Here is a 14023-nt window from a genome sequence, read left to right as displayed (position 1 = left end):
AACTATTTTATTCTACAGGCCCCCTTCCCCCTCTTTGTTTCTGAGTTTGGTGCAGTGTGATATATATATATATATATATATATATATATATATATATATATATATATATATATTTTATTATTTTAAACTCCAAACTGAGGTTACCTCAATAAACAGTTTGTACTTCTCTTAAATTCCACTGAATCATTATCAAGTATTGCTCTGCCTGGGCTATTAAACCTTTTATGTATAACTGGGGAAGGAAATAAAACAAGAAGTAAGGTAAGGAAAACAAGTTTCCAGTTTTGATTCGAACCATCTGACAAGAAGTGGGGCTCAGGTAGCTCAGATCTGTGTCTACAGCATTTCTAACCATAGTTTTGGGATGAAGCGAACAGTCTGGGTTTCGCTCTGTTTCAGTTGACCACAAATCACATCACATTTATTGAGCACCAACTAGGTGCATGGCCAAATCTGATGCCAATCTGGATATATGTTTTAGAGGTAAGACTTGGTAAGAACTAGCTGAGTGCAGTCCCTGAAGAAGGCGTCAAAGGCATTGACTTAAATAAATCGCTCTTCCGTAATGCATGATGCAGCAGTTTCTGTGAAAAGGCTTTGGAGCAAAATCATACTTAATGAGCCTGATTTTTAAGACCCTGTACAATCAAATGAGAATACAATAAGAGTAGCTAGTATTTACTAGGTGTTTGCTATGCCAGGTCTTGTGCTAAGCATATGTACACATTCTATTTAACCCTCCCAGTAACCCAGAGAGGTGCAGAATCATTATCCCTGCTTTAGAAGTGAGAAAACCAAGACTTGGGCTTGATATATTGCTCCATGTTTCTCAGCATGAAAGTGGCAAATCAAGATTTCAACTCAGCTGGTACAGACTCCAAAACCCAGGCTGATGAGCCATCTGTCTCCAGACTATCCAATTCCACTCTGTCTCCCCAGGTTTTGTCCTCTACGCTCTCTTCCCAATTGGTTAAACCCAATCTCTCCCCCTTCCCATTGACCTTGTGCTTCCTGCTGTGGCACCCCACTCCCCTGCTCCAATCTTTCTGCCTATTTCTCCACTTTGAAAGCCCAGTACACATCCTCTAATCCCATTGAAGAAGCCCAAAGTATCCACTCTTAGTGTTCCCAAAAGAGACCAAAGGCAGCAGAAGGTGGTGGTCGGGAGCCTGGATCCTAGAATGAGGTCACATACGTGTGTATTCCTGTTCCTGTGACCTTGTGTAAGTGACATGGCATCTCTGTGCTTCCAGTTCTTCATCTATAAAATGGGTATAGTAATAGAGTCTGCCTCAGAGGACTGGTTTGAAGATTAAGAGTTAATGCATATAAAGAACATAAAACAGTGCCTGGCACATAGTAGGTCCTCTTCAAGTAGCGGTGACTGGCTTTTAGCAGCTTTGGCAGCAGTAATGTCCTTCCTTTCATTTATTATTATATCCTGTCTTCTGTCTGCAAATCTGATGCGTATGATGTTTGTGACAACTACCTGATGACTATCTATAGAACCAGCTCTTTCTGGCACATGGAAAGGCTTCCATAAATATTGGCTCTATGTCCACAGAGAACTCCCTTCTCAGAAACTGAAGTGAGAAGTCACAACCTCCAACTCTTTTCTCTGACTTTTGGGTTTTTGTTGAAATGCACAAAGCCAACTGGTTACATGGCTATGAGAAAAACTAAGTACAGGAAAGAATGAATTAAAGTGTTAGAGGAACTTGTAGTCTCATGACTACAGGCATGAAGACAAAAGGATATTTATTGAGTCTCTCTCTGTTTAGCTCCAGTTTGTGTCTGCCAGTGAAGAAGGAAAGACAAATAGAAAGGAAGAGTGTCAACCAAGAGACTCATCTCACAATGAAGCCCAGAAAGAAATTTCATTTTTTTTTTTTTGTAGCCTACCAGAACATTTGGGGTAGCCCATGGAACATTTAGGATTACCCATGGAACATTACACCCCTCTTTTAAATGTGGCAGATATTTTGGGAAAGGTGTTGCTTACCCTTACAGTACTATAGGATGAAAATTGTTGAGACCATCTATTTCAGACACAGCTTAATGGGGAAAAAATTTAGAATTCATATAAATTTCATACAAGTGGTAAAGTTTTCAGATATAGTCTTAGACTCCAAGCTGTCAAACACAACACTATCACAACTGAAAACAAAGGCCAGTCCTAAAGCCTGGCTCTACGAAATCCAGAGATGGACCCTGCCTTCTCTGCTGAGTGCCAGAGACTTGGCAGTGTCCTGACAGAGCTTAATGACCCTCCTTCTGAAGACACGGGGGCCTCTCACAGAGGAAGTAAGGTTGTTTCTCCCAAGGACTAAAAGCATGCCTGATTCATTTTGGTTCTACCTGGCAACAGATCTTGCATCATTGATCCAAAAATGTCCTTGAGCCATTATATGCAAGTGTCTTCAAAATGTAAATTAAATTATCTCCAGCAACCTCCCCTCTGAGACAAACTGACAATGTTGAGATTGCATTTTTTAGCAACTGTAGTCCAGTTTGAGACTTTCTTGGCACCATCTTACAAAGATAAAATATATGGTTTTTTCTTGTTTAGGCACAAGATCCTCAGGTCCTGGATCAGCTGTCCAAAAACATCACTAGGATGGGACTAACAAATTTCACCCTCAACTACCTCAGGGTAAGACCAACGGGATGATTACATTTCTTGGTGAATTTGAAAAGTGCTTTAGAGGTGTATATGTATCTTGAACCAAGAAGTTAAAATGAGGTAATAGAGCACAATACATGTGTCTTACACGACCATGTGTGTGTGTTTTGTGTGTATTTTCAATGGAGGACGGGGTTTAATTAACAAAGCAGCAAACCTAGACTTCTTCAAAGTTGAATTTCCTCTCTCTGTTTGTATGACTCTTGGAGTTAATTATTCAAAGGCCAGCGGTGTCTGCTCATATAATGTTTTGGCACTCTGCCCCTCTTGGTTGTCTCAAGTTTCTGATGTACAATGGTGTTCACTGCTTCTGTGTCTCCACTCAGGGAGTGTCCCTGAGTAGACTCAGTGTGCCCTCCAGAGAGCATCCCCTGAAGTTCAGCTCAATGGTGGAACACAGATATTTCTAAGTCTTCTAAGGGACTCTCTGTGTAACATGGAACAGATTTTCTGGGTTGGATATAAAGTCAGTTTTGATCTTTAAAAATTAAGAGTTAGGCAAAATTATCTGCCTACATAGTAACTATGGCTTCTGTATTTGTCTAAAACAGAAACACTTGTCACTCCGGTTTGTGGTGTAGAATTGCAGTCATCGTGTTGCAGGTAGAGGATATGGTTTCCTTCATAAAGCAAGCATTGTCCTCCAGACTGTACAAGAAGTCAGTGGGTGCGCTCCACATTCCTTTGCCTCTCCAAAGCTCCCTCTTTGTCATTGTGCTGCCACTTCTCCAGCCCCCTACCCATCGTGGGGTTTATGCTCTTGTTTCTTGATCCCTAAGCGCTGTGTCAGTCTGTGAATTTTGCTTTGTGTTCCTAACCCTCTGTAACCAATCATTTTTTGTATGTCTAAATGCTGAAGTACTTTGGCCGGACTTTCTCTTTAGTGAATTAAGAATAATTTGAACAAAGTCTTCCAAGTAACACACTCATGGCAATGTGCCAGGTCCTATGCTAGAGAATGAAGATTCAAAGACAAAAGTCATCATATCTGCCATCAAGAAATGATGGCCAGACCCATAGATGGGTCTCCTACGATGTCCAGACCCATAGAGAGAACATTATAAACAAAATGGTAAATAATCCTGGTTGAAATTTTCAAGTGGAATTATGGGAGTACAAAATGGAGACCTCTCAGAAGAATGCATCAGAGAAGCTTTATGGAAGACATTATGCCTAACTTGAGTGTGAAAGAATGAATAAAAGTAAAGCCAGGAAGGGGTTAGGAAAGACATTCACATTAGAGGGAAAAGAAGGGGCCTGGATTATGAGATGGAATTCCAAGCAGGTAAATGATGCTGGAACGTGGAGCGAGAAGCCAAGAGAGGTGGGAGGGAAAGTAACTTATGAACCAGGTCTTGGAACAGCTGGCTGGCTGGGCTACCAGGCCAGGAGCTTCTGAAAAGATTAAATATGAGCATGGTAGTATCCATCTCCTGGGTAGAGGGAAAAAAGCTATTTTCTATCCAGCCTAGATGCCCTAGGTCCAAATACAGGCACAGCAAGAGCTGGAGTCAGCTTTGCTCCTGCCACCCTCTACTTTGCCCCATCACCACCCCCATTTTGGCAGCCCTGAACCAGGTTGCTTTCTAGTAATGGTCCTATGGTTCCCACTCAGAGGGAAAACAGAGACTGCCCAGGAGGGTGGGTAGACAGAAAGGGTTGTTAGAGCTAGGTTCTTCCATACTCCCAGGTTCTACCTTTAGAGGGGCTCCCATGGCACCACTGGTGTAGTGGGAGTGGGTAGCAAGGCCTGGGAAAGTGGAGGTCTGTGGCATGCTCTAGCCACAGAAATTCAGAAGGCTGCCCTCCACTGCTAGGCATTTCATCTTGTTAGAGACCGTGAGTGGTTCTTTTAAACCATCTGAAGATGCCTCTCTTCAGACAGATAAAGATGTTTCATACTGTGTGTCCTCAGCTGACCCCACATTGGAATCTGGAACTTTGGATTCTATCCTAGACTTGGTCACTCACCCTCTGGTGAAATCTAGACAGATTCACTATTATATCTTTTAGCTGCATTTAACACAGATCAATAAATGCTAAACTTTTTTCCTCCCCTTTCCCTAGCTCTTCTTCTTATCATCATCAGTTAAATGTTGACTTTTACCTTGGGGTCAACAAGGCCCACCTGGCTCCCACGTTCTAAAATTTTCTGCTTTTAACCCACAAAAACTGAGAAGATCATACTTGCAAAGAGAGGGAAGAGGCAGGGATTGGCACCAACCCCCTCTCCCAACAGCAACAGGAGGAAGACGCGTGTGGGTTTGTGCAATATGGAATCGTGTTTCAAAGGCTACCGCTTAAACGTAGCTCTTATGCATGTCCTGACTTCACTAGTCTTCACAATGGTCCCTGTGCACTAGCACCAATTGTGTGAGAGAACCGGGCATAGAGAGTGCAAGTAAGTAAACTCAGTCACTCAGCCTTCTACCACGGAACAGCTGGGCTGGGACTTGAACTCGGGCAGTGTGGCTCTAGAATCCATGAGCTTCATGAAGATCTCTCCTGCCTTTCTAGGAGGAAGGGAGAACAATGATATTGACAGAAATTGGACTGTGTCTCTCCTGCCTTGACAGGGGAGTCTGTATCATCTCTCACTGGGGACTTAATCCACTTTGCCAAACTAATGACAGCTCCTTGTAGGGTTTCATGTGCAGATTGAGTGGGACAATCCATGTAGACAGCTTAGCACAATGTCTGCAGACAGAAAGCACCCAGTTAGTGTTCACTGGCATGATTGATTGAGCACCCACTATGTGTCCATCATTGTTGTTCATACTGGAACCATGGAGAGCAACATGGCATCTCGCTCTCTTCTCTTCCTTTGGGTCCACTCAACACACTTTTACTTCCTCTGCTTATGTATCCTGGCTCAGCAGCTGCTTGCCCTTCCTGGCTCCATTCCTTCCTTTCTTCACTCCCTCCATCACTTATTCATCAGGACTCTTTCATGGAACCCACTCTGTCTTCCTGGCCTTGTGCCAGGTGTGGGACCTTCATCATGGAGAAGATTTGGCCCTTTCCAGGGCAGGGGGAGGCCAGTGCCACAGTTCCAGTGAGGTGTGGTGACAAGGAAGGACCTACAGGGCTCTGTGTGAGGCCAGGAGGGGTCCCCTGGTCTCCGGAAAGAAGGCCCCCCCTCCTAGAAATAACTATGGGTAGTTATGAGCCATGTGGCAAGTCAAGGCTGAACAGAGCCTCACACTCAGTTCCCAAAACCATATGGACATTTCCATGATGAGACCTGGCCTGGGTAGTGGTTACTAAGAATGAAAAACAAAGTTTTTTTGGATTAGACTGGGATCAAAGATTTCCTTAGTGCTCTTACCAATCGATATTCATAAGACAGCTGAGCAATCGCCCAGTGCATTCATTTATAAAACTGCTTTAAAATCTGGAGCTGGGTGCCTGGGTGGCTGAGTTGGTTAGGTGACTGCCTTTGGCTCAGATCATGATCTTTGAGTCCTGGAATTGAGTCCTGCATCAGGCTCCCTGCTTAGCCAGGAGCCTGCTTCTCCCTCTGACCCTACCCCCCTTATGTTCTCTCTCTCTCATTCTACCTCTCTCTCAAATAAATACATAAAATCTTAAACAAAACAAAACAAAAACCTGGAACTCTCCCATCCTTCTGAGGAGCCAGGCCTTTGCCTCCAGCCTCAGGGGGTTATTTGAGGTATTGTTTAGTTAACTAGGAGCTTCAAAACTACATTCAGATCAGAAAAAAGGTCAGACACCTGTGTTGACAAATATTAATCCAAGGCCTTCTAAATAGCAGAAGAGTTTTCTTTAAATCAATGCATCCTGCTTTGGAAAGGAGGGCTAGAGATTTTAAATGCTCCAGACATCTGAAATTTCAATATATGCTGTGTCTTTCATGTAACAAAGTTAAGCAGTACAGAAAGTAAGCAATTTCAGTCATCTAGCTTCGCCCAAACAAGTTCTCCCACTACCATGAAATTCCAGATCCTTCTCATGGAGGTCTGCAGTCAGGGGCTCTGTGGAGCTTACCGGGGTGGCTCCTCGCTCAAGGAAGGAGCAAGTGAAACACGATGGATGCCTTTTGAGCTTGCGAATGCCGGTGATGGCTCCATACTTGGACGTTCGCCTGGCAGCACCTTGGAAGGGACTCTGGTGACCTGATGCTTTGGAAGTGACAACAGAACAGATGCTGTCATTTGATTTGAGTTGTCAAATTGCCTGCCATTGCCTCCTGTCTCCTCCCAACATAATAAGGCTGGAGGTGCTCTGTGCTGAGAGGTGTGGCGGCAGCTGGCTCTCCTGTCCCAGTGGAGCAGCAGCTGGCGGTCGCTGAGCAGGGATGGGCTCTGATGAGATGTGGTCCCACTTCCTGCCTCATGGACCTCTGGCAGACCAGGGCTGGCTGGTTGAGTGTCCGTGTGGTAGTTGTCCAGGCTGGGGTGGGGACAGGCCTGCAGGGGGAGGGGCATTGCCTTGTGGCTATCAGGCACTCCCGGAAATAGGTGAAACATTTCACAAAACATGTCCACTGACTCCTAGGGAGGAAGGTTGTTTCCCAGGATAGGGTGATGGCACCCTTCAATCAGTCATTCTAGGGAGGAAACTAGAGACCTAGGAATGGGGACAAGGAGCTAGAAATTTGGAAACACATGCTTTGGTATGTTTTCTGGAAAGCAGCAAGTCCTGTTGTGCCCTGGCATTTTAGAAAAAGATCCGGTCCAGCCACCACAGGAAGGCAGGGTGCGGCTTGATAGTATCAAGGCATCTAAGTCAATGAAACCTGGTTGTGCAACCTTGATCCACTGTTCATTGTTCACTAGTCATTGTTCACTCCGCAAGCATCTTTAGACACCTTCTTGTGCCAGGTCTCCACAACTTTCAAGGACATCACTGTACATCAGGTACCAAAGAAAACCAAATTTGTGCCTGTTGAGAAATCTGTCCCGGGTACAGTGATCAATGTAGTCACTAACATTCATTGAGCACTTACTAGGTACCAGGTACTGTTGCTAGGTACTTGGCAGGAAGGCTTTTTGTGTGTGTGTGTGTGTGTGTGTGTGTGTGTGTGTGTGATGCTCACAACTTTATGAACCAGAGACTCTTTTTTTTTTTATTATAAATTGTTTTTTAAATTTCTTTTCAATGCTCCAGAATTCATTGTTTATGCACCACACCCAGTGCTCCATGCAGTACATGCCCTCCATAATACCCACCACCAGGCTCACCCAACCTCCCACCACCCTCCCCTTCAAAACCCAAAGTTTGTTTTTCAGAGTCCACAGTCTCATGGTTAGTCTCCCCCTCCAATTTTCCCCAACTTACTTCTCCTCTCCATCTCCCCACGTCCTCCATGTTATTCCTTATGCCCCACGAGCAAGTGAAACCATATAATTGACTCTCTGTTTGGCTCATTTTGCTCAGCATAATCTCTTCCAGTCCCATCCATGTTGATACAAAAGTCGGGTATTCATCCTTTCTGATGGAGGTATAATACTCCATAGTGTATATGGACCATATCTTCTTTATCCATTCATCCGTTGAAGGGCATCTGGGTTCTTTCCACAATTTGGTGACTGTGGCCATTGCTGCTATGAACATTGGGGTACAGATGGCCCTTCTTTTCACTATATCTGTATCTTTGGGGTAAATACCAAGTAGTGTAATTGCAGGGTCTTGGGGTAACTCTGTAATTTCTTAAGGAATCTCCACACTGTTTGCCAAAGTGGCTGTACCAACTTGCATTCCCACCAACAGTGTAAGAGGGTTCCAGAGACTCTTTTTAGTCCTATTTTTCAGGGGAGGAAACTAAGACCCAGAGAAGTAGCTTTTTAAAGTCACAGAGCTAGTAAGTGGTAGAGTAGGGATTTGATCTCACAGCCTGAGTCATGCACAAAAAGGGGAGAGGTTGTTAGAGGGAAGATATGGGATCTCAAAGCCTTCAATGAGGAGATGCATTGATTCTGAATGACAAGTAGATGGTCCCAGGTAGACTAGTTGGAGGGTCCACCACAGATGGTAACAGAGAGGGATGGAGAAAGCTGGTGAGTTTGGGGAACTCTAGGCAGTGTCCATGGTTGGAATGTAAGTTTTAAGTTTGCACTAGGTATCCACACAGAGTGGGTGTTATGGCCCAAAATGTAAAGCTGAGCTGAGTGGCACAGTTCTAGAGTGAGTCTTCTTATTTCAGTAAGAACACAGCATAGTCAGGGAAATACCTCATGCTGACACTTGGGTTTGGGGGCCAAAAAGACAGGATTATGTATTTGAACTCAGCCACTTGCTAGCTGTGTGATCCTGGACAAGTTACTTGACCACTCTGAGCTTCAGTTTCCCCTATCTGGAAAATGGGATATTATACCCTCCTCTGGATTCTAGTGAGATGGAGGTCCCAACTCTCATTTGTCAAGTGCTTTTTTGAGGATCACGGGAAGTCGAGTCATTCATTGGAGCCCCCTGCACTCAGAGCTTCTGAGAAGAGCCCCTGGGGACAACACACCCAGTAGCCTGGTCCTTCTTCCTAATTCTTGCCTTGTATTTCATCAGAATGAAAGCCCTTTCTCACTCAGGGTTGGAAATTGCCATCATTTCAAATTTCTTATAAGCACTTCTTGCATGGGAATGTTTACTGTATGCAGTAACTGTTTTCTATTTTTAAATAGCTGTAACGAATTCAATTTTCAAATTGAAAGAGAAATAATTGATGTTGATTTCATTTCCTATTCCACAAAAAGAATGGGGGGTAGGCAGAAACCATGTCCTAAAGCATTTATTTTTATTTTTTAATTTGCTTTAAGATTTATTTATTTATTTGAGAGAGAGGAAGAGAGAGCGCATACACCCAGGCAGGGGGAGGGGCAGAAGGAAAGAGAGAATGTCAAGCAGACTCCATACTGAGTGTGGAGCCTGAAGCCGGGCTTGATCTCATGACCCTGAGATCATGATCTGAAAATCAAGAGTTGCACTCCTTTTCTTTTCTTTCTTCCTTTTTTTTTTTTTTTTTTTTTAAGATTTTATTTATTTGAGAGAGAGGGATCACAAGCAGGGTGAGGGGTAGAGAAAGAAAAAGAAGGAGGATTTGGGACTCCGTCACAAGAACCTGGGATCATGACCTGAGTTGAAGGCAGACACTTAACCCACGTGCCCCATGCTTTAAGTATTTAAAGAAAACCTGCAGCATGCAAACTTCCAGGATGCCAGGAGTGAAAAGAGCTGTTTTCATTTATCTCCTATCAACAATAGAGGGAATGGTCCTTGCATGCTTAACACGCTGCAGGGAGACATTGATTTTTATAGTTGTCTCCCTCCTCGAGTGTTTAAGGTCCTCTGGTTTTGTTTTTAAGTTTTAAGTCAGTCGTCTAAACCAAGAGATATTTTGGTGACATCTATTATGTACCAGGCACAAAAGGGGATGGGGGTGGGGTGTTGACAAGAATGGATAAGGTATAACCCTTTTCCCAAGGAGCTAAAGATACTGGAACAAGTAGGTCTATTTATAGTTCATGCTGGCCCCTCAGCTGGGGACCTGGGCATCCCAGAATTCCCTCCTCTCCCAATATCCTTGAGGATACCCTTCCTCCTTGTTCTCAGCATATGACTTAAATTGGCCTGTTTGCAGTTACCAATGCACTAGCAGATTGGTCTGCTTCACCTGTCTCCTCCAACAGATGCACAGCAACCTGAAGACTGATTGATTGCCTTGTACTTCTAGAGCCTCACAAGCCTCACAAGCTCTAGATTGCAGTCAGCACCCAGTCAATGTCTCCAGAATGGACGGTTGCTAGAGGGGAGTTTGGGAAATGGAAACTAGATTTTATTTTATTTTATTTTATTTTATTTTATTTGATAGACAGAGATCACAAGTAGGCAGAGAGGCAGGCAGAGAGAGAGGAAGGGAAGCAGGCTCCCTGCCGAGCAGAGAGCCCGACACGGGGCTCCATCCCAGAACCCCAGGATCATGACCCGAGCCGAAGGCAGAGGCTTTAACCCACTGAGCCACCCAGGCACCTCGGAAACTAGATTTTAAGTGACACCCTCACCTCTCCAGTGCCCCCCAAAATACAATAGAATTCAGGTGAATTCACTTGCCCAATAGTATCTAGGGGGGGAAATGTGTGTGATTGATTTTCAACATCACAACCTAGAACCTCACAAGGAAAGAGTAGAAAATTTGGATACATTGAGGAAATGAAAGGAAAACATGGCATGTGACCTCCAGATCTCTCTAGTGTGCAAAATTCCCCCTGAAATTCTCATAGTTCCTGCTGTGAAATTTTTATTCTAATAGCACTACTTCCACTTGCTCTGAATCAGTATTTAATTTTTACTCTAAATGCCATTATGCCCTTTTCGTTATTTTGGAAATGTGTTCTTTCAAATCTCAGAGACAGATTCCCTCATGGGTGATTATTTTTGTCTATTTTCTTTGGCCAGATTTTCTTGATGTTGAGATCCATAAACTTTTTTTTTCCTGCATTATGCTTAATGTGACTTTAAAACATCTTATTATCCTATATCCCAGCCAAAAGGTATTTTCTTTGTGTTTGCTCTTACTGTTTATCCATTCATATGCATAATTTCTGCATAAATGTAATCAGTATACATATGATTTCTTAATGTTATTTGGTAAACACTTCTGCATGTTTCTACATAGTCATCATATTATCCGTTTATAACAGTGGCAAATATTCCAGTGTGGTGCTAGCATAGTATTTATTTAATCATTTCTCTAAATGTCAAGCACTGAAATCATGTTCAAGTTGCCACTGTCATTAATACCATTCCTACAAACACCTTTGCCATGTCCTGCTCTGGGTGGTGCTTTCTACAAGCAGAGGTTGGACTGTGGAGTCCGTGTGCTGAGAAAAATAAATGTGCTTTGGATTCAGAGAAATGTGGGTTCAAATTCTCATCCCCTTACTATCTATAAAGGCCTTGAACAAGTTGTTCCAGTTCTCTGAACTCCACTTCCTTATCTGGAAATCAGAAAGAATGTCTCACAGGATGGCACGAATTATAAGATTAGACAAGTTATGGTTTATAAAAGCCTAGCTCTTAGAAGAAGCATAGTAAGTACCAGTGGGTACTTTTGCTCCTTTTGCTCTCTGAGGTCAGTGGGTCAGAGTTCAGCTTTCACTTTCACCTCTTGCTCCTTGTATGATATTCACCAGCTGCCTTAATTCTTTGAAGTCCCAGTTTTCTGATTATGTACATCGTGAATCATCGGAGGTGAGGGTTGAAATGATAATACATGTGAAAAGCACATTTAACTCTAAATTACAATGTCAGAAAGCCAAGGGAGGCTCATCCCATTTATCATCTCCTGAGTGTTGGTCATGGCCTGAATTCTACGCCGATATCCTGAAGCCATGTGATAGATCAGAAAACAGAGAAGCAATTGATTAATACCTGCCAAGGAAGGAGGCAAGAGGGAGTCTGAGACACCTGCTATATTATGGGCACCCTCTTCCCAGTATAAGGGTGATTACAAGGGTGGGCATTTTCAATAACCTTCTGGTTGATGTTATTAAATAAGTCCAACCCTTCAAATAAGCAGTTATCATCAACTGGGTGTGAAGGCAGCTGGGGTTCACAGTAATGTTTTTGACCCCATACCTCTAATTTCCCATGTGAAGGAAGACTTTCGTTGTTATTACTGTACTGTAAGAACATTGGTCTCTGCATGTAACCTCTATTGGTAGCAAAGGAGTAGAGTCCAAAGCCTGGAAGAATTGGGTGCTTGGCTTTGGAAAACGAGCCCCAACAGAATGACATGTAGTGACCTCTAGAAGAGTGAATGAATATGGTGGAGTCAACATTTGGAATCCTACCAAGGATCTTTTTTTTTTTCTTTTTTTATGTTCAGTTAGCCAGCATACAGTACATCATTAGTTTTTTATGTAGTGCTTAACAACTCATTAGTTGTATATAACACTCAGTGCTCATCACAACACATGTCCTGCTTAATTCCCATCACCCAGTTACCCATCTCCCCACCCCTCTCCCTTCTGTAACCCTCAGTTTTGTTCCTGTAGTCCAGAGTCTCCCTTGGTTTGACTCCATCTCTGTTTTCTCCCCATTCCATTTTCCCTCCCTTCCCCTGTGGTCCTCCATGCTATTCCTGATGTTCCACATATGAATGGAACCATATGATAATAGTCTTTCTCTGCTTAACTTATTTCACTTAGCGTAATCTCTTCCAGTTTCATCCATGTCAATGCAAATTGTGGGCATTCATCCTTTCTGATGGCTGAGTAATATTCCATTATATATATGGACGACGTCTTTATCCATTTATCTGTTGAAGGACATCTCAGCTCTTTCCACAGTTTGACTGTGGACATTGCTGCTATGAACACTGGTGTGTATATGCCCCTTCTTTTCACTACATCTGTATCTTTGGGGTAAATACCTAGTAGTGTAATTGCTGGGCTCTAAGGTATGTCTGCCAAGGGTTTTTTTGTTTTTTATTTTTATAAGACTTTGACCATCAGCTGCATTATTTTACTTGGTCTTATGATGTAAGAAGGGATGACAGTCCAGTCCTATTTCCCCCCAAATGCCAAGCCAAGCCCAAGGATGGAACGGGAATCCCTGCTCAGCAATTGAGATGAACCACATAGTTATTGGTGGCCAGAACAGGCTGGGATCAGGGCAGACCATTCACCATTCATGCACTAAGACAGACTGGCAGAAGTCCTTTTTAAACACTGAAGTTTGGGGTAAGGAGGGTGTTGGAACCATACCAGCTTATCTTCCTTCTGGACCTCCCACAGTGATTGCACATTTTAGACTCTGAAAAGGCTCATAGCCTAAAGTGTGCTCTTCAAGATGAGTTCCGTGCTCAGGGCAGGTTTGTAAAGTGTTCCCCCTCCATGATTAAGTACAGAAAATGAGAGGAAGAACTTTTAAAATACTATAACAATCTGACATTGCCAGGACATCCAAGTACACAGACTCATCCCTCTGATTAGGACACAGAGAGGCTCAGGTGTTATCAAACTTGCATGGCAGGTGGTCACTAATCAAGGGCTGGAGAAGCACATGTCACAGTTTGGTGAGTACATGCATACAGAGCACTGTGACATAAACCTATTCAAATATGAGCTCCAGTTTTTCCCAGGACCATCCCAAATAACAATTAGCATCATAATACCATTAGCTTTGAGGAATTTCTTTATGTTCTCAAAAAACAATGAGATAGGTATGATTATTCCCATTTTACAGATAAAAATCAATCAATGCCTCAGGTCACAAAGCCAGTTTGGGGCATCAGTGCTTTCCTGGGCTCAGGTCTGGCTTGTCCTTCTGGACCCCTGTCCGTGGCCACTGCTAGAGAGAACTGGTTTCTTGGCCCTGGCTCAG

General features: G+C 43.4%; 1 protein-coding gene across 10 annotated transcripts in view; it reads left to right on the top strand.

The window, feature by feature from the left end:
* Positions 1-14023, top strand: part of LDB2 (LIM domain binding 2) — a 374613-nt gene that overhangs the window by 295920 nt on the left and 64670 nt on the right. For all 10 annotated transcript variants that reach the window (XM_059381390.1, XM_059381381.1, XM_059381375.1 and 7 more), the window contains exon 5: positions 2570-2653. In XM_059381390.1, the coding sequence (XP_059237373.1) occupies positions 2570-2653 (84 nt within the window). The remainder of the gene's footprint in view (positions 1-2569; positions 2654-14023) is intronic.

Source organism: Mustela nigripes, chromosome 1 (assembly GCF_022355385.1).
Source record: "Mustela nigripes isolate SB6536 chromosome 1, MUSNIG.SB6536, whole genome shotgun sequence".
In the NCBI taxonomy this organism is placed as follows: Eukaryota; Metazoa; Chordata; class Mammalia; order Carnivora; family Mustelidae; genus Mustela; species Mustela nigripes.
The sequence above is the reverse complement of the archived record's forward strand: the minus strand, read 5'-3'. Positions and strand labels throughout refer to the sequence as shown.